The sequence below is a fragment of the Hoplias malabaricus genome, chromosome X2 (genome assembly GCF_029633855.1).
Source record: "Hoplias malabaricus isolate fHopMal1 chromosome X2, fHopMal1.hap1, whole genome shotgun sequence".
In the NCBI taxonomy this organism is placed as follows: domain Eukaryota; kingdom Metazoa; phylum Chordata; class Actinopteri; order Characiformes; family Erythrinidae; genus Hoplias; species Hoplias malabaricus.
The window spans coordinates 20,793,502-20,813,927 of NC_089819.1; the positions used below are offsets into that span (position 1 = coordinate 20,793,502).

General features: G+C 43.6%; 1 protein-coding gene across 3 annotated transcripts in view; it reads left to right on the forward strand.

The window, feature by feature from the left end:
* Positions 1 to 20,426, forward strand: part of LOC136676577 (rho-related BTB domain-containing protein 2-like) — a 59,433-nt gene that overhangs the window by 17,176 nt on the left and 21,831 nt on the right. Inside the window, exons 1-5 of one of the 3 annotated variants that reach the window (XM_066653677.1) lie at positions 1,834 to 2,103; positions 12,574 to 12,775; positions 13,602 to 13,705; positions 18,845 to 19,030; positions 19,541 to 20,342. In XM_066653677.1, the coding sequence (XP_066509774.1) occupies positions 12,584 to 12,775; positions 13,602 to 13,705; positions 18,845 to 19,030; positions 19,541 to 20,342 (1,284 nt within the window). In that variant the 5' untranslated portion in view covers positions 1,834 to 2,103; positions 12,574 to 12,583. Of the gene's footprint in view, positions 1 to 1,833; positions 2,342 to 12,573; positions 12,776 to 13,601; positions 13,706 to 18,844; positions 19,031 to 19,540; positions 20,343 to 20,426 lie in introns of those variants that run through there. The other 2 variants (XM_066653675.1, XM_066653676.1) reach the window with 2 other exon arrangements.

The following is a 20,426-nucleotide window of genomic DNA, read 5'->3' on the forward strand; positions in this document are numbered from 1 at the left end:
TTCAAAGTGCATCACTTTTTGCCTTCAAACCCTCAGGTCACTTGGTCACTTTTAACTTGCAATGTGGACACACTCATACATTCATTCATTGTCTGTAAGCGCTTATCCAGTTCAGGGTTGCAATGGATCCAGAGCCTACATGGAATCACTGGGTGCTATGTGGGAACATTCCCTGGAGGGGGCGCCAGTCCTTCACATGGCGAACACACACTCACACCTTCACTCACACACTCACACCTATGGACACTTTTTGAGTCCGGTTTGAGGAAACCCACCCGGACACAGGGAGAACACACCAAACTCCTCATAGACAGTCACCAAGAGCGGGACTTGAACCCATAACCTCCAGGACCTTGGAGCTGTCTGACTGCGACTCTACCTGCTGTGACACCGTGCCACCCTAATGTGGACACTGCATAATTTTAAAAAATTAGTCTGATTTTTTTTTTTTTTTTCTGCAGTGTGAACTATGTCTTAAAGTATCAGACAGACAGAAGCTCACATCCTGCATGGCCTAGTTTTAAAGCCTATGACATAAATTAAAGACCATACCAAATAATCACTTCTTATGGACAGCCTTAAATTCCCATACTACTTTTATTTGCTCTCCATCTTCAAACAATGTTCCAGATCCCCCAACTCCATCACTTGTTTTTCTGTGCTTGCCTGAAGGGCCAGGGGCCCTCACTTTCTCAGGGTCTGCTGCTGCATTGGCACTGCCAAGCCTGCTAGAGTCCAGCTGGGTTTCAGACAGACAGCAGAAAGGCCTGCATTGAAAGAAGTGTGGGAACAGGCCTGGGACTGCCACCACTGCCCCTCACTAAGCTATGACCTCATGCCTGTTCACCCTGCTTCACAGTGGACATTTGAGCTCAGACATTTTTTTACTTTTAAAAGTTTTTTGTTAGATTTTTTTTTCTTTTTTACATTTAAATAAGTGCCTACGGTTTGCAAAGGACTTATTTGTTTTATCGTCTCAGCAGTGGAGTAGTTTGCAACTGATTTCAATGTAGGACTATCCTTTTCAGGCAGACCAGTAGAGGTCAGTGTTCTTAACCTGAGCTGCTTCAGTGGCACAGACAGGCAATAGTGTGGGCTATTTTTAGCAGCATGCAAAACATTTACAAAGCCTCTTTTACTAGGGCTGTGGTCCATCTTCCTTTCATAATTTTTGGAGGTTACACAAAAGGTTCCCATTTAAATCATCTGCCTTTCTTGGAATCTTGTATTTCCTGGAAGAGCTCAATGTTTCTTTTGTTTTAAACGCCACAGTTCTGGGTCAGTGCAAATTCGGTGGCCAGAAAAGAGGCTTAATTCTTCGGATGCACAAGAGTTTGTGGATTGTTCCAGAAGTGAATCCCTACGTGCTTTACAGCACTTTGCTTATAGGTCTTCCATTAGTTAGAGGCTTTTATACTGTCATAATAATGTTTGTATGCCCTGTGTGTGGTGTATTTAAGTGACATTGAGAACACAAACTATCTAAGATTATTCCCTGTCTAGAGGCTGATGTGATATATTTTTGTGAAAAATGTTGTCATATAAAATGCAGTATGTCCATTCCAAAACCTCCCTATTAATCATATTGTTTCAAATGCATTTGAGAAGTTGTTAAAATAAATAACATAGCTTAATCATTTTTAGACTTGCAGACGAGTTTGATGTAATAAACCTGCGTACGTGTAAATGTGATGTATGACATCCATCGAGTTGTGGCATTCCACGTGGAGCAGAGGAGTGAGGTTTAGTGTTTTGTAACAAGCGCGCGCTTGGGCTTGGCTTCGGCACGCTGTGGGTTAACAGTGAGCTAGGGTCTCTAGAGGGGAAGGGGGCGGTGCCTCTCCGCCTGGTGGGCGGGGTCGAACAAAAAGATTGGCTAAGCATTTTCTTGCGTCAAGGTTTGGGTTGTGGCTCGGCCATTGTGACGCAAGACGGAGGGGCGTGTCCGGTAGGCGAAATCAGCTGTGGAAACAATAACACTTAAACGAGACCCCGTTTACACACACCCCGACCCTCACACACACAAAAAACGACATGTTTATAAAGCAGTGTGTATAATTGGAAAGTAAAGGAGCTTAAAGCTGAGCAAAGGTGGAGCAGAAGGTACACTTCTCTGCAGAAAAGCATAACTTCTTGCAAGCGAGCACTACGGAGATGCCTCCTCCTTCCTTCGTGACAGGGGCGAGATAAAGCAGATCTCAGTGTCTTCACAGCGCTGTATGTGTTTGTGTTTAAAGTCGTTTCAAGCTTTTGTTTTGACTTCCTCCGCTCCGGCTTAACGGGAGCAAGGAGCGGAAGAAGAGCGGACTGGCATGTGGGTCAACTCCGGAACCGTCGGAAGGTAGGCTGGGGGAAATGTCAGTGTCACATGTTTTATCTCAGAACAACAGTCAGCGGCTATAACAGCGCTGGAAGTGGAGCTGAAGTTGAATTTTCATACGTATTTTCTATTGCTTTTCATTCGCTTTTTCGATTATTTTACGTAGCCTGCCGTTCCATTCGAATGCTCAGCTCGGTTCCATTCTGTCCATTCGAGTTCGGTCCATTCTCCGGCTACCTTTGAGAACGTTCCAGCAGCTTCTTTTTCGGATTTTCAGTTCCATCCCGCTCTTCAGCTTCTTATTCGCTTCTTGCGTTCCGTTCCACCTTAAATGGTGCAGCAGTTAGGTTCAGGCACTGGCATTCTTCCACACAACTGCTGCATCATTTAAGGTGGAGCGAAGTCTTCTAATAAAAAAAAACTGGCGAATAAGATGCCAACTTCAGCCTCGAGAAATGTGAAACTCCATTGTGTGAAAATATTAGGCAACACGCCTCCTAAAACTAATTATTCTGTCATCTAAGAGTCTCTTTTGCGCTAATGTAGAATTAGTCTTACAGGTACAGCAGCCTACACCAGTGCGTTATCCCCTCTGTTTCCCTTTTTTTCCCGCCTCGCTCGCGCGCATGGGCTTGGCTCCGCTTTGCTGCATCTCCTTTCTTACCCACAGCAGCATTGGAACAGTATTTACTTAACCAAGAAACCCCAAATGTTTCGTTACTGCTTACTTGTATAAGCTTTCTCTATGTCTAAGGCGAGAAATCCTCTTATCGAGAGAGCTTGTTTCTCATTAGTATTTCTCAATGAAACGCCTTCTCTATGAATACAGGATTGTTGCTGCTTGGAAATATGAATGGTGGTGGTGGGGGGGTTTATCAATGGCTGCCCACAGATGCGTCCCATTACACCTATTCACCTGATGTAATCACTTGAAATACTGCACATTACTCGGGTTAGCTTTAGCTATTTATTCTGAGCTATGAAACAACACTTCAGTGATTATTATAACAATTTAAAGATGTTGTAAAGAAGACTTCACAGTGATATGAAAATTAAGAGCAGCATTCATATTGTCAGTGTATTGAAAATACTGAATGTACTTTGTTATCAAGCATTATTGAATAAGCATGCCATTATCTTTACATGCTAATATCTCCACATCCACCCTTTCCATTCACTTGCTCTAGGGCTACCCTTGCTCTATTTACTAACATCATTAAGAAAACTTATAATTGCTTTGAGAGACAATGATTCTTCTTAGTCTAGTGTTTTATTAATGCATTTTAAATGGAGAGTCTTCATTGTTATGGAGACACACTTCAATTTGCAGCTATTTGAAGAGCCCACATAAAAATATTTTTCCTTGCTTTTTGTAACTAAAAAGAGTTTAATGTATGGAAATATTGTTTAAGTTTCAGATCCTTCTTTTATTCACCATTTCATAAAATTGCAAGAGCTTTTCATTGTGTCTTAGGGCCCTTAGGCAAATGTAGAAAACAGACAATTATCCTTCTTCCACTAAACTTTATTCGTAGCCATTTGCGTTCCGCTTAAGTGTTCTTTTGGCAATCAGCATACCCAAATTCATCTAGCAGACCGCCAGATAGTGAAACCTGATTCATCACTGCAGAAAACACATTTCTATGGAGTCCAGTGGCATAGTGGCATGCCTTACATCACTCCAGCTGTTGCTTGGCATTGTGCGTAGTGATCTTTAGGCTTGTGCACAATTGCTCAGCCATGGAAACACATTTCCAGGCATTGTTGCTTCCAGAGACTATTTGGAGCTCTGTGATGTGTGATGCAGATGCAGCAAGAGTTTTTACATGCAACACAATTCAGTACTTTTGTGTTTTCAGCTTGGTTTAGGTAGTACACCACATTGTGGCTGAGCTAACAATAACAACACTTTCGTATATTTGCCAAGTCTAGGGCATACATTTAATGAAATTATTTTTGTCATAGATGACACCCTCTGTCAGTGCCATGTTGAAGTAGCTGAGGTTTTTGTATTCTGGAATAGCAAAATATTTAGGTGTCAGTCTTATTGTGGGGTGACACGGTGGCGCAGCGGGTAGTGTCTCAGTCACACAGCTCCAGGGACCTGGAGGTTGTGGGTTTGAGTCCCGCTCCGGGTGACTGTCTGTGAGGAGTGTCGTGTGTTCTCCCTGTGTCTGCGTGGGTTTCCTCCGGGTGACTGTCTGTGAGGAGCTTGGTGTGTTCTCCCTGTGTCTGCATGGGTTTCCTCCGGGTGACTGTCTGTGAGGAGTTTGGTGTGTTCTCCCTGTGTCTGCGTGGGTTTCCTCTGGGTGACTGTCTGTGAGGAGTGTGGTGTGTTCTCCCTGTGTCTGCGTGGGTTTCCTCTGGGTGACTGTCTGTGAGGAGTGTGGTGTGTTCTCCCTGTGTCTGCGTGGGTTTCCTCTGGGTGACTGTCTGTGAGGAGTTTGGTGTGTTCTCCCTGTGTCTGCGTGGGTTTCCTCTGGGTGACTGTCTGTGAGGAGTTTGGTGTGTTCTCCTTGTGTCTGCATGGGTTTCCGCCAGCTGCTCCGGTTTCCTCCCACAGTCCAAAAACACATGTTGGTAAGTGAATTGACGACTCAAGTGTCTGTAGGTGTGAATGTGTGTGTCTGTGTTGCCCTGTGAAGGACTGGCACCCCCTCCAGGGTGTATTCCTGCCTTGTGCCCAATGATTCCAGGTAGGTTCTGGACCCACCGCGACCCTGAACTGGATAAGGGTTACAGATAATGAAAGAATGAATGTCTTGTTTGTGCTGAACTGTATGAGTTTTTGTGTTTTACTTCATATGTAACAATTTATAGGTATCTATTTTGTTAGTGTATACAAATGTTATATATTCTTACGTGATAAATTCGCACACCTTGACTGATGATGTGGCATAAGCCAATAGATCTCACCAGTGTATCCCTATTGATTATTTGTGCTGTTGTGAACAAATCTTCTGAAGACGTAAACAGTCTGGAATCTGCAAATGATCCATTTTATTCATCACCTAGAGGCATGTATAAAATCTAGTGTTTTTGTTGTTGTTGTTTTGAAGTCTAATTAAGGTTTGATTTAGCACTGATTTTTTTCTGTAAAACCCTAACTATGTCCAGTTCCCAAAGGCAATCCAGACTGATCTCAGATTCTGCTCCTTCAGTAGCGCAGTCTGAAAGCCTTCACTTTGGCGTTGGAAGTGAAGGAAGAGTCTCGGCCAAGGGCCAGCCTTAACAAGCCTTTCTTCTGTCCTTGGCTGACTTTCCCTTTGGGAGCAAAGGTGCTGTTGTGTTTGGAGAGCATCTGACAGCTGAGGTCCGCAGAGAGCCCGTGGGACTGCGCTGGCTGGTTAAACATTGGAGAATGCTTACTTGGCATGTTGCAACAACTCACACCAATGTCTTGATCCCGGCTTTTGGTGCATGCACTCATTTGTGCACGTAGCTGAGATGTTTTGTGGACATACATTGTTGTGTATCACCTTCTTCTTGGTTTATTTTGAGTCATTTACAGTGTGCAATTGTGAGGGAGTGGGGCAACAGCAAAATAGACAGTGGTCTTTTGTATGTTAGGCTTAATGGATATATTCCAAAGGTGTGGGAAGAATTCTCAAAACAGAGTGAGTCTTTTCTAACACTCCATTAAAAATAAAGGTGCTATTAAGGGATCTTTGGAGCAATACTTAGAGGAACCACTGTAGAATCCCTAATGTGTCAACTTCAGCAGCTTTTGATTGTGTAAATGAGATGTGCATGCAATGTGAGTGTGAAGCACCTTTTTAAAGTTTAATGCAAAGGTTCTTCAATACCAGTTAAAGGCTTTTCCTAGAACCAGGCATCAAGACAAGAATTATTTAGCAACTTTATTGTTTAAGAATGAAGGTTCAGTCTCTAACTCACTTTGAATCAAGGGCAGAGAATAATTTTTCTTTGTCTCCGCTCAGTGCATTTTTAAAGAATATTTAACATCCAACAGGTTCATTTGATTTTAGCTGCTTAAAAATCTTATTAAGATTGAGGTTCATCCATCACTTTGTGAATTGATTTAGGAATAGTGTAAATTTTGCAGACTGAAACCATCCCGCAGGTTCTTACATATTTTTTAAAAATTAATTTATTTTTTGTTTGATTAAAATTTAAATGATTTATTATACTCTAGGGACATGGAGGTTGTGGGTTTGATTTCCGCTCCGGGTGACTGTCTGTGAGGAGTTGGTGTGTTCTCCCTGTGTCTGTGTGGGTTTCCTCCGGGTGACTGTCTGTGAGGAGTTGGTGTGTTCTCCCTGTGTCTGTGTGGGTTTCCTCCGGGTGACTGTCTGTGAGGAGTGTGGTGTGTTCTCCCTGTGTCTGCATGGGTTTCCTCCGGGTGACTGTCTGTGAGGAGTGTGGTGTGTTCTCCCTTCTGTCTGCGTGGGTTTCCTCCAGGTGACTGTCTGTGAGGAGTGTGGTGTGTTCTCCGCGTCTGCGTGGGTTTCCTCCAGGTGACTGTCTGTGAGGAGTTGGTGTGTTCTCCCAGTATCTGCGTGGGTTTCCTCCAGGTGACTGTCTGAGAGGAGTTGGTGTGTTCTCCCTGTGTCCATGTGGGTTTCCTCCGGGTGACTGTCTGAGAGGAGTTGGTGTGTTCTCCCTGTGTCTGCGTGGGTTTCCTCCGGGTGACTGTCTGAGAGGAGTTGGTGTGTTCTCCCCGTGTCCGCGTGGGTTTCCTCCGGGTGCTCCGGTTTCCTCCCACAGTCCAAAAACACATGTTGGTAGGTGGATTGGCGACTCAAAATGTCCGTAGGTCTGAGTGAATGTGTGTGTGTTGCAAATGTGTGTTGTCCGGTGAAGGACTGGCGCCCCCTCCAGGGTGTATTCCCGCCTTGCGCCCAATGATTCCAGGTAGGCTCTGGACCCATCATGACCCTGAACTGAATAAGGGTTACAGATAATGAATGAATGCATCCATTTAGGTCACAAATTACACAGTTGCAGCAGTTGTTGTGTTGCTACCCATATGAAAATATTGCTTGATAACTGGAATGATCGAGCATTCTGAGCATAGTATATACATGTACATAGCTATTCAAAAAAGTTGAAATATTGGATTACTCTCAGCTGTCAATGTATCAATATTGATATCAGAACAAAAAAATGTGGTAATATGACATTTCTGGTTTGTGTTGGGTACAGCTATTAATGTGGTTTTCTTAGCTCCTGCTTTAACTAAAGAAATATTAAAGGGATGTAATTACAGACTACGGCCAGATTTCCATACAGTTCGCACTTTTATCTATCCTATTTGGCAAGCGCTCTTATCCAGAATCACGTCGCAGTTGTAACCTAGTGCGACATTGGTAATCTAGCCTCAAACGCTTCTTAATAGGAAATATAGGACAAATAATCATATTCCTCTGTTGTTCTGCACTGATTAATCAGTGAGGATCCTATTTGCTCTGTAGCATGATGCTTCCCTTTCAACCTGTTTACTAGCAGGCTACTGGGTTATGTAACCAGTCTGCACTTGCCTTGCCCATGGCAGCGGCTGTCTTTACGTATCCTCTCCCAAAACACTGAAGAGCTCGGCTCTGCAAACTGAGGCCGGTATACGCATGGCATGAACGCAAGTTGGCCAGCCACTTAATTCGCTTATTACACACCGGTGTAGTGCACTGGCCAGTTATGAGTGTTACTGTGTTGTATCATAAGTATATGTGTATTGTGTGTATGTCATAGAATCGGTGTATTTATGTGGATGCCATAATCTGACGTGTGTGTGTGGGCGCGCACGCGTGTGTTCGCGCGTTTATGTCTGGAGTCTTACCCCTCAGGGTCACACACAGACGGCTGTGCTTTGGTATTGAATGCTAGTTGTGGATCCTGGTTATGTGGTGGCAGGGCCAGATCAGTCTCTGCCACTGGAGCTGTTATGTAACACACACACACACACACACACACACGCTCCCTGCACCAGCGAGGGTGTGAGTCTTCCTCCGTCTATCTGCTGTCCTGCTTTTGAAGTGAGAGAAAAAGGTGCAGCAGAGAGATGCAGAAAGCAAAAAACAGCCAAAATAACACACAGTTGAAGAAATTCTGCTAAATCTGAGACAGATGGATAGGGTTGTGTTCTGAGATGATGTAAATATCCAATGTTTTTCATGTTTATATCTGCCAACGCTCATAATCATAATAGTTTATGTTTAGAGGATTCCAAAGAAATGAACTAAATGCAAAAATCTGGTCATAGTATGATTCCACCATCATTCTTCAGCATCCTGCGCATCACAACTGAAAACAAATGATAGATTTACATTTTAAAACTGTCAAATAACAGCAAAAAAAAAACTGTTTTGTGGGTACTGCTGAAACAATGAAAGAAAAACAAAAAGATTTCAGTCCATCCTCATGAAATAATACTTCCCACTCTTCCTAAGTGGACACCCATATAGCCTTCAGGAACAGGGCTTGGCTCAGCTGATTTGAGCAGAAGGCCTATTGTGTGGGCTGCGGAATGTTTGTGAATGGAGTAGGCGTCCCCCCCCCTCCTCTCTCCTCCCCACACACACTCTCGCCTCACCTCTCAGTTCATGCCTGTTCTATGTGCGCTCTGTCTTTTTCTTCCTCTCTGTACAATAGCCCTCTTCTTCAGCATCTTCAGCACTGTATCTGTAGTGGGTTCTTTGACATTGCAGATTGCTTTGAGCTATCGACCCAAGTATTTCTCGTTTTGACCCGTTATCCCTGGGTCTCCCCCCTCCCATTTAGTTAATAAACTCATGGTAATAAAATATTACAGGTAAACCCATGCATGTATGATCACATAGTGGGATCATAGTTTTTTTTAAATGATGGACACAAAGCAACAGCATGATACCAGCTCACACCCTTAAGACTGGGAATCTTAACCATTTTTGTTAATCATAAATATCACATCAAATATCATATATTTTATATTCAATAAATGTTGAAATTATTGAGTCTACACTTAAACAAGAAAAACAAAACCCACTGCTGATATGCCAGTGCCTACTGAAGCAGTTAAAGCCTCAAAGGAAACGCTGATACCTTTGGTGACATGGCTTTGTACTGTACACAATGTAAGTGAGTGTGTGTTCTGTTGTGTGAGCCCTCTCTTGTCGGTCAGCTGATGGAAGCGAAACTCAAGGCTAGTCTTAAGGTGTCTGGTTTCTGGAATTTTCTCTCGAGTTCTCAGGTACTATGAGGTTTAGAGGTCCATTGATCTGAAAGGTAAAACATACCACAGAGTATTTATTCCATATTAGCGACCTTATCTAAACAAAAAATGACTTTAGCCGTTAGTTATTTTGGTAATTGTGCTATCTTTGTGGTGCCTCACAGTTGAACAATCCATTTGACCTGCTGAGGTGGAGGTCAATATTAAGGAACTGGACCACATTTTCTGCATTTTTTAATTCATTCATTCATTATCTGTAAACGCTTATCCAGTTCAGGGTCACGGTGGGTCCAGAGCCTACCTGGAATCATTGGGCGCAAGGTAGGAATACACCCTGGAGGGGGCGCCAGTGCTTCACAGGGCAACACACATTTGCAACACACACACATTCACTCAGACCTACGGACATTTTGAGTCGCCAATCCACCTACCAACGTGTGTTTTTGGACTGTGGGAGGAAACTGGAGCACCCGGAGGAAACCCACGCAGACACTGGGAGAACACACCACGCTCCTCACAGACAGTCACCCGGAGGAAACCCACGCAGACACTGGGAGAACACACCCCACTCCTCACAGACAGTCACGAGGAGCGGGAATCGAACCCACCACCTCCAGGTCCCTGGAGCTGTGTGACTGTGACACTACCTGCTGCACCACCATGCGGCCCATTTTTGATTCATGTATTTCTAAATTAAACATTTACATTGTAATGCATTTGTTTGACCTGATGTGCCACTGGTGCAGCTGGGCGTAGGTCTTTCACTGAAGCGCACAAATGGCATTGTTCACTGTTGGAATCAGTTTGGAATCTGCCTGAATGCCTAAAAGCCTTAGGTGACCTCTAGGATGTCATGTTTTCCCAGGTCAGTCCCAGACGCGCTGCCACAGATTACCATCCGGCAGAGGCGCACAGTAAAACTCAGAATTGAGAGGGTTGAATCTCTCTCTCTCTCTCTCGTGAACTCTTGAAAAACTGTCTGCTCTGAGGTTACATCACATTGTCTCTAAGCTGATTACAGGCCTGCAGAGAGAGAAAGCAAGAGACTGTGTGTGTCCAGTGTGCTTCCATTCTGAATAAACATGGTCAAAGCTCACAGACACACCACCCCGTGCACCATCTTGTGTTATAAGCGCTAAATCAGAAAAATCCCTCTACCATTTTGACCAGGCAGACCTAGATTAAGTCAGAGTAACAGCAAGGGATCATTACATAGTACAGTGAGATGTAGCTGTATACCTTATGACATTCCACATGCTGTTTTGTACATTCTCATGCAAGCTATAAAACCTTATCTCCAACACTTATCACAACTTTACAACTTGCTTTTGCTACACAATCTGTATGAGCAGTTTAATGATAGTAGTATGTTTTAATCTCCACCTCTTGCTGAAAGGATATACCACTGTGTTTATAAGTCCAGAGAAACGCCTGGAAGAGGCTATTTCTTGAAATGGAAGCACCAACTTGGACTGCTTATCCTTAGCACGGATGATTACAAATGTGATTAAAAGAAAACAAATTCTCCATATGCTTGTGTTCTTTATATGTACGTGAAAGGTAAGAAGGCATGGGCACATCTTAATTTACATTCAGTAGAAGTTGAAAAGACTCACTGATGGAAGAATGGAACATCTGTCCTTCATTCATTCTGCTCTCAGCATTGTAGTAAATGATTCTGAGCCAGCATGGTCTACGAGAGAGGTAAATGGAGGAGCTGGCGATTGTTGAAGGCTCATGTGTCCCTTTGAATAGGATCCGTTTTTAGACAACCCCCAGCCTAGCATCGGAGGTCACACCAATGACGTCTTTGTCAATGGAATAATAAGCAGTGTCCCTATCAATCTTTCATAGTTGCTTTTTATGGAACCTCTGCAGAGCTGGATAACTGAGCTCGTCACTGCTACTGATACAGATAGCGGTGTCCTTTGCTGAAGGGAATGAGGAGATTTCAAAAGCATTCACACTTGAGTCATTTAACGTGGAGGAATGTAATAATGTGGTTTCCAGGTACTGTTGTCGCTTTTATTTTGGTATGTTTTTTAATATTTTGGGGCTTGGTGGTTTCCTACCTGCAGCCAGAAGTTACATGGTGCAGTGTCTGCTGTGCTGAGCCCGAAGTAGCAATGACAGAGGCTATAATCTCTCCAATACAGGTCAGTTACACATGACGACATGTTAAATTTACAGTAGTTGTTTCGTACAATATGCACAGTCAGCATGAGCTTGAGTCTTCTCCTTGTATCTTGACACTCTAGCACCATGCTTTTTGGTGAATGCGTTGAGCCTACTCACACTGACCTAATGACTCAGCATAGTCAGTTCCTTCTGCAAACACCTTTGTAACCACTTCCATCCTTTTTTTGGCATGAGAAAGAACACGGACTACCTCTCCCTGCTTAATCGTGTTAGAGCCAGCAAAGGGCTTTTTTTTGTTGTTGTCATGGATATTGAGTTACAGCAGTATGTACCGTCATGCAGGCTGCCCAGTAGTCCTTTCCGAGAACATCCTTCATGAAGGCGTTTTGTCCTTGTACAATAAGAGCCTTGGTGTGGATGCCTGTCCTGGGTGGTTATGTGTTGGTGTGCATTAAGGTACAGGCAGTCTTGTGATCTGCTGTAGCAGACGGGCGCCATGCACACTTTTCCAAAATAAACTCTGCCAGTGGGCTTTGCTCTCTGCTAGCAGCCTCTGCTGCCATAGATCCTCAGGTGGGTCTTTCTGTAGCTCTGCAAAAATAAAGGAGATCATGTACTCATCTGTGTTGCTTTTGAACCTCAACTCTTGGAAGTGTGTATAAGGAAGCCCTCAGTTCTCTGAAATGTTTCATGGTTTCCTTATGAAGACAGAAATAGCACCCAGATTGAGATTTGAGTTTTGACATTGTAAATATTTGGTGGAAGGAGAGTCAGGCTTTACGGTGCCTTGTTATTAGTCAACAGTCTATGATCCATATGCACAATATATGGAGGACACATTGCATTATATTGACACGTACTCTGTGAATATTTAGGGCAATGTTCACATGAAAACGGGTATTAAAATATTTCCTGATGCATGACTCTGATGTTTTTCTTTTCTCAGGGCCCTCTCCATGGATATTGACACAGACTATGAAAGGCCTAATGTGGAGACCATAAAGTGCGTGGTAGTGGGTGATAACGCTGTGGGTAAGACCCGCCTTATCTGCGCCCGCGCCTGCAACGCCACCCTCACCCAGTACCAGCTGCTAGCCACCCACGTGCCAACCGTTTGGGCCATCGATCAGTACCGTGTGTGCCAGGAGGTGGGTAATCTTGCAACGTGTTATATTATATTTGTGTATGTTCCAATATGTTGTGCAGAATATATATATATATATATATATATATATATATATATATATATATATATATATATATATCAATTCAAAAAGGATTGTGAAGATAAGATAAATAAGATGGCTTTAATTTCCAGTGACTGAAATCGGGACATACTTTAATAGGGACAAAGAGATGGCTAATCTTTTTAATCATCTCATTTTAGTCTAAACAACAGGTCAGACAATGAATCTGGTTTCTTGGATTTTGTAAACCCTGGTAGTTAATTGAGAAGAGGAAGAAGAAGAAGAAACACCTTTAATTATCCTCTTAGGGAAATTATTTCTCTGCATTTGACCCATTCATGGTGGTGAACACGCAAACACACACCAGTGAACAATTCTTTTCAAACACCAGGCAGTGAACACGCTGCCAACCACTTCAGCCCCTGGGGAGCAGTTTTGGGGGTTAGGCGCCTTGCTCAGGGGCACGTCAGCTGTGAATGAACTAGAAATTGAACTTGCGACCCTCTTACCTCAAGCTCTCTAATCTCAAGGCCAGTGCTGCCTCTGGTTGTAACTCAATGTCCATCTAGTCCCATACCTATCAGCGATTACAACGTGTGGTCTGAAGTGCATTAACAAAACTACAGATCATAACCATTTATATGGTTGATATATTGTCTATTGTTGATTTATATGATCAGCTATTTCACAGGTCACTTATCTAAGTTTGCTACCCTACTGCTACCCTAATGGGGTTAATGCTTTCACATAAGCAAGGACATATGTCGATGTGTTCTTTTTGTTTCAGGTGTTAGAAAGGTCCAGAGATGTGGTGGATGAAGTCAGTGTGTCCCTCAGGCTGTGGGACACTTTCGGAGATCATCATAAAGACAGACGTTTTGCTTATGGCAGGTCAGTGGAATCTTCATAGATTTTAACCTATTTATTTTTCGCTTCACACTCCGCAATTCCATCTTCAGTCTTACCCAGTCATATCCTCTCGTCTTCCCTCACTCTTGCTAATGGTACTTGTAGTCCTGCCAAGGTTTGGTTACCAGCTTAATCCTCCTGGCTGGCTCACTAATGTACCATAAGCAGGGCCAATTGGGCCGCGTGGAGGCTCTTATTTGCCGGGTGGGGTAGGATCAGTAGATCAGCATTGCTATTTTGGCTCAGTGGCTGTTAGAGAGGGTTCTCAGAGGAGAACTGAGCCAAGGAGAAAAGGCAGGGCAGTGGGCAATATAGGAAAATATAAAAGCACAACATTGAACCTAGATAAATCTGAGAAAAACAAGAAAATAATGGCATAACCTCCAATCGGCTACTTTTTAGTATGCAGTTTATGGCAAGGGTGTAGTAGCATTATCTATAAATAGCAAACATAATTGTAGGTTTTCATTCCAAAAAAGCCAAAGCTCATCTGATTCCCCTTATTGGTTCATCTTTTCATTCTTCAAACTGCTGATGAGTTGTGCTTTTGCTTTTCTGGATTGACAACTTGTTGCCGCACTGACTCTTTGAAGATAAGATCGGACACCCCTGGTTTGTAGAGCTTCTGTACACTTGTCCTTGTTGTTGTTAATTACAGGCTTGTATTTGTTTTTTATGATACAACTGTTTAGGATTTTATACATACTAACAATACATAATACACACAAAAAGCACAATAAATTGTGATAAAGATGTTGAGTCTGAGATGACATCCCTAGGCAGTGGAGTAGAGAATGAAGCAGGTCCTGAATTTGTTGATTTTGTTGAGTATTCCACAGCCGTTTCACATACCATTTATATATCTGCTGCTCTATGTATTCAGACTCTCATATTTAAGCTGTGATGTCATAGTAAAGTGTTTGTACTACATTCTGTGTAGCTGCTTTGCATTACTGTGCTACTGGATTACTTTATTATTGTGCTCAAGAGACCACCTATATAAGAAATGTTCCTCTGATTATGCTCATAAAGTGTGTAAAGGAGGGCGGAGGCTAATTAACGCCTCATCTAAGAAATGTGAATCTGGACTGAGTACCTTTTCAAACTGCAGTAAACTCAGCCTCACTGGACAGCTCAACACGCTTGGAGGAGAATGCTTACTTTGTGGAATTTATACTAAAGGGAACCTCACACAGCATTCTGAAAGTTAACCAGAGAAAAAATGTATATGCATTGCAATTAACTAGGTTTCTGCTGTCTATAAATAACTCTGAAAAGTAATAATTTATTCTTATGTGACATCAGTACTTGTATCCCAGTATAGACAATGTATCATCGTGTGTGTGTGTGTGTGTATATTCTGGCTACTGCAGTCAGCTGATAAGTGTCAGTGCCAGCTCAGCTGTTCCTCCCTCTCCCGGATGGGCTGGGCAGTATTCAGCGGGGCTAATGTCTCTGTCCTGTTGTGGAAACAGCACCAGCTATCCTTCCTCCCTTATTAGCACTAACGCACACAAACACACTAGCCACCTCAGCCAGTGTGTCTCGCTGACTTCAGTTGTAATCAAGGGGCAATAAATCCTTGGAAGTATATTCAGATGTGCTTAACTGCCCTTGTGTGTTATAAGGGTAAACAATATTGTTTTATCCTCAAATAAATGGAGAGACAGATGAAGCCTCCGTGCTGCTCACTTGGTTGAATGCCAGTATAAATCCTGACCTCATGTAGCCTGATCACTGTTATTTTCTTTAATTGTCCACTTATTATGTTTATACAAATATATGGACAATTTACATGTAATAGTACATTACAAATATTTATAAAGTGATTTTAAATGCTTCATATTTCTTATCGGAGTAAAATATTCAGTTAAGACTTTTCAAGTCCTCTACGTCCCCTAGACAGTCCACATTTTTGCTGCAATGCTAAGGCCTTAAGGGCAAGTTTGAGAGCCAATAATATACTAAATTCATTCATTCATTATCTGTAAGCGCTTATCCAGTTCAGGGTCGCGGTGGGTCCAGAGCCTACCTGGAATCATTGGGCGCAAGGCGGGAATACACCCTGGAGGAGGCGCCAGTCCTTCACAGGGCAACACACATTCGCAACACACACACATTCACTCACACACTCACACCTACGGACACATTTGAGTCGCCAATCCACCTACCAACATGTGTTTTTAGACTGTGGGAGGAAACCGGAGCACCCGGAGGAAACCCACGCGGACACGGGGAGAACACGTTTTTTTCAGCTCAAACCATTCATGCAAACCCTGTGTGTTTGATTAAGGGCATAGTCAGCAGTCTGGCACATCGTTGGTTAACACAGATGTTCATCTTGGGGCCAAGTCCAAGTGTGTGTGTGTGTGTTTGTGTGTACAGTGCAGTAAGGGTGACAGAGTGGCAGGAGTTTGAACTTTGCCGCAGTCCACATCTCCCTCTCTTTTTGAAAAGCCAGACACTAATTACATAACACAGCAATCCTGACCTTTGTGATGTGCTTTTACTGCAGTTATTCGTTATTCATTATGGCACATGGTAAATCATTGCTATGATAGAAACATATGTGTTTTTGTGTTTGTATATGTCTTTGCTCTTTTGTCTTTGCACTTTCACATTTTCCATGGACAGACACACACACACACACACACACACACACACACACGTACACGTAGATGAACATTGAACTGTATAGTCAATCAGTCCATGGGACCATTAAAATCTGCACTTCATGGGGACTGAAGGCCAGCCTCATTCTACTAATGAGTCTCAGAGTGAATTCTTATGTGAATGTTGTTGTGTGTTTTTGCGAGTGCACGCATGTGTTTGTAAATGCCTTAAATGAAGCAGTTGATGTAATCGCAAAATGCTGAATGCATTTGAATCACAGGGAAAACACAGATGATGCAGACTTGCATAACTGTTTTCATACATTATACATGCGATACTCTTTGATTTTTACAAATACTCTGAATGTTTGTACTTAAAATATCCTGAAAAACAATATTAATATTTTCCTAATTGAACACTCCTTTGAAAGTGTTTGTTAAAACAAGCAGTTCAAACCATGTCCACTAAGTGGCAAATAATAATAATTAATATACAGGCTATTATTAGTTGTTATTATTATTATTATTATTATTACATCCATCCATCCATTATCCACCGCTTATCCGGGTCCGGGTTGCAGGGGAAGCAGTCGGAGCAAAGAAACCCAGACCTCCCTCTCCCCAGCCACCGCCTCCAGCTCCTCCGTGGGTATACCGAGGCGTTCCCAGGCCAGTCGAGACATATAGTCTCTCCAGCATGTTTTTGGTCTGCCCTGGGGCCTCCTCCCTGTTGGACATGCCGGGAACACCTCACCAGGAAGGCGTCCAGGAGGCATCCGAACCAGATGTCCGAACCACCTAAACTGGCTCCTCTTGATGTGGAGGAGCAGCGGCTCCACTCCGAGTCTCTCCCGGAAGTCCGAGCTCCTAACCCTGTCACTAAGGGAGAGTCCAGACACCCTGCGGAGAAAACTCATTTCAGCTGCTTGTACCCGCGATCTCGTTCTTTCGGTCACTACCCAAAGCTCGTGACCATAGGTGAGGGTTGGGACGTAGATTGAACGGTAAATTGAGAGCTTTGCTTTTCTGCTCAGCTCTCTCTTCACCACAACAGACCGGTACAGAGCCTGCATTACTGCTGACGCTGCACCAATCCACCTGTCAATCTCCCGCTCCATCTTTCCCTTATTCGTGAACAAGACCCCAAGATACTCTTCCACTTGAGGGAGGATCTCACTTTCAACCTGGAGAGAGCACTCCACCCTTTTCCAACTGAGTAACATGGACTTGGACTTGGAGGTGCTGATCCTCATCCCTACTGCTTCACACTTGGCTGCAAACTGGTCCAGCAAGAGCAGGTCCCAGCTCGATGAAGCCAACAAGACCACATCATCTGCAAAAAGCAGACATGGAATCCTGAGACCACCAAACTGGACACCTTCCGGCACTTGGCTTCGCCGAAAAATTCTGTCCATAAAAGTTATGAACAGAACCGGTGACAACGGGCAGCCCTGACGGAGTCCAACTCCGACTGGAAACCAGTCGGACTTACTGCCAGCCATACGAACCAGACTCCTGCTCTGTTTATACTGGGACTGGATGGCCCGTAGAAAAGAGCCCAGTACCCCATACTCCCCGAACACCCCCCACAGAATACCCCGAGGGACACGGTCGAATGCCTTCTCCAGATACCTGACCATACATAGCCTTTCAAAGGTGTGCCCGAATACTGCACCTGAAAAACAGAAATGAAGAACTTGATTAAAACTATAAAAAATACTATGTTAATCCAAAGAAAAGTTTCTTTGTAAATTTGAAGGAGACTCTTTGTGCAAATTGCCAGTAAATCACTGCGGATTTATTAGTAAGGTATATTTTTATGAAGTACTCATAACAATGCTATATTTTAAGTCTTATAAATGTAAGGACTCCTGGTGAAACGAGATTTTGTTATGACAAGAAAAATATGGTCGTGTGGTGCAGCTGCACAATGCAATGCAGTCTGAAAAGAACACTTCTGAGAGCAGCAGTAGCTTCCTGGAGGGCTTTAGAAACTTACGTAACAGAGGGGTTTCTCGTCCTACCTTCACAGGAAGTCTATGGATATACACACACAAAGTAAAATTATTCCGTTCGCTATTGCCCACAGCATGCACAGAGCTTTGTGTGTTCACCTCATTAATTTATGTCTCGGGGAGGAATAGGCAAGCCGCCATTTGTCAGCGTAATAATAGGCACTCTATGTGTGCAGTGACCTCGTGAACTGCAGAATGAAAAATCTCTTTGGGGATTGCCACGGTTATGCTCTTAACATCTTGAATCACTAAATCATAATAAAAACACAGTATTGCATTTGTTAAATATGTATGAGAATGTCATCTTTGTTATAACCAAAACTTTCGAACACACTTTGAAAATGCCACTTGAGAGTATGAGCATTTTATGACGAGTCAAATCCATCTAAAATAAATTTTGTTTTAACAGTGACTGGGTAGCCATCTGAATATTTCATTCATTCAAAAGTGATAGTGAATATTTATTTATTTATTGCTTTTTGCTCAATTTTCAGGTCTGATGTGGTGGTGTTGTGTTTCTCCCTGGCCAACCCCAACTCCCTACGCCACGTCCGCACCATGTGGTACCCTGAGATTAAGCACTTCTGCCCCCGCACCCCCATCATCCTGGTGGGCTGCCAGCTGGACCTGCGATACGCTGATTTGGATGCTGTCAACCGGGCTCGCCGCCCCCTGGCCAAGTACAGCCCACACCCTCTCTATCTCTCTTGCTGAAATTTCACTCTAGAGCATTCTGAAGTGCACATTTTAGAAATTGTGTAATTACCAGTACCTCACAGAACTTCCTCATAAACACTTGGATGAGCATTTTTTTATTTCCTCTGTTCTTACATGTCTTTTAGCTCATTAGTAGTTTAATAATTATATAATGAGTTGATGAAATGTTAGAAAGGTTTTGGTAAAACATTCAGGATTTGAAAAAGTGGCATTAGGGAAAGACTGGGAAAGGTCTTTTGAACTTAAAGCATTGGGAAATGTAGGGAACCTACAGCAACAAATTTTTGAATTTCTTTCCTTTGGATTTCAGTAGTGAAAGACATGATTAGGGAATTAGAACCAAAGGTTTGGGAACGTCTTCGGAAACACTTTTGAGGAATTAACATTGGTTAATATTTTTTGAAGTTAGCTTTTCATTTTATTTTGAGGCATTTGATTTTGCCTTTCATTAATTATATATGTTTCTTCCTCAGACCCATAAAACCCACAGACATCCTTCCACCAGAGCGAGGCCATGAAGTAGCTAAAGAATTGGGTGTGCCCTACTACGAGACGAGCATCGTTGCTCAGTTTGGCGTGAAGGACGTCTTTGACAATGCCATCCGCGCTGCCCTTATCTCCCGCCGCCATCTCCAGTTCTGGAAGTCTCATCTGAAAAAGGTCCAGAGGCCGCTCCTCCAGGCTCCCTTCCTGCCTCCTAGGCCCCCCCGGCCGGTGGTGGGCATCCCTGATCCCCCACCCATGGACGGAGAAGGACCAGACTCTCTGTTCTGCCAACCCCTGTGTGCGGACGTACTCTTTCTCCTCCAGGGTGGCGCCATTCGTGTTTTCGCTCATAAAGTCTACCTAGCTACTTCCTGTTCCAAGTTCTATGACCTGTTCACCATGGACCTTGGAGCAACAGAGGAGGATAAGGACGGAGAAGACACCCTGGAGGGCAGTGAGGAGGAGGAACAAAGTCGAAGAGGAGCCAAAGAGCAAGCAGGACGCACCAAAAGCCTGGACATTGATAAAGACGGTGAGGGTGGTGCCAGGGGTCCTAAGAGGCCCCTTCTGTTGGAGCAAGGCTCACTGAGGACTTCCCAAAGTGATAACGCCCTGCCTGCCAGGACTCACTGCCCCATGGGACCCCTGGGAGCTGGCCGTGCCCTTCTTGGGTGGGGCCGGGGGTTCCTTGGTGTGTACCTGGAGAGAGTGGATGATCCAGTAACCGGTCGGCCAAGACTCATGACGGTTGTGTCCATGGATGAACTTATTCAGGAGGCGCCTTTCCGAGTGAGTATAAGAGCTGTTACTGAGAAAATAAAATCTGTTTAATATACACGTTTTCATATGAAATACGCACAAGTTGAACATAAT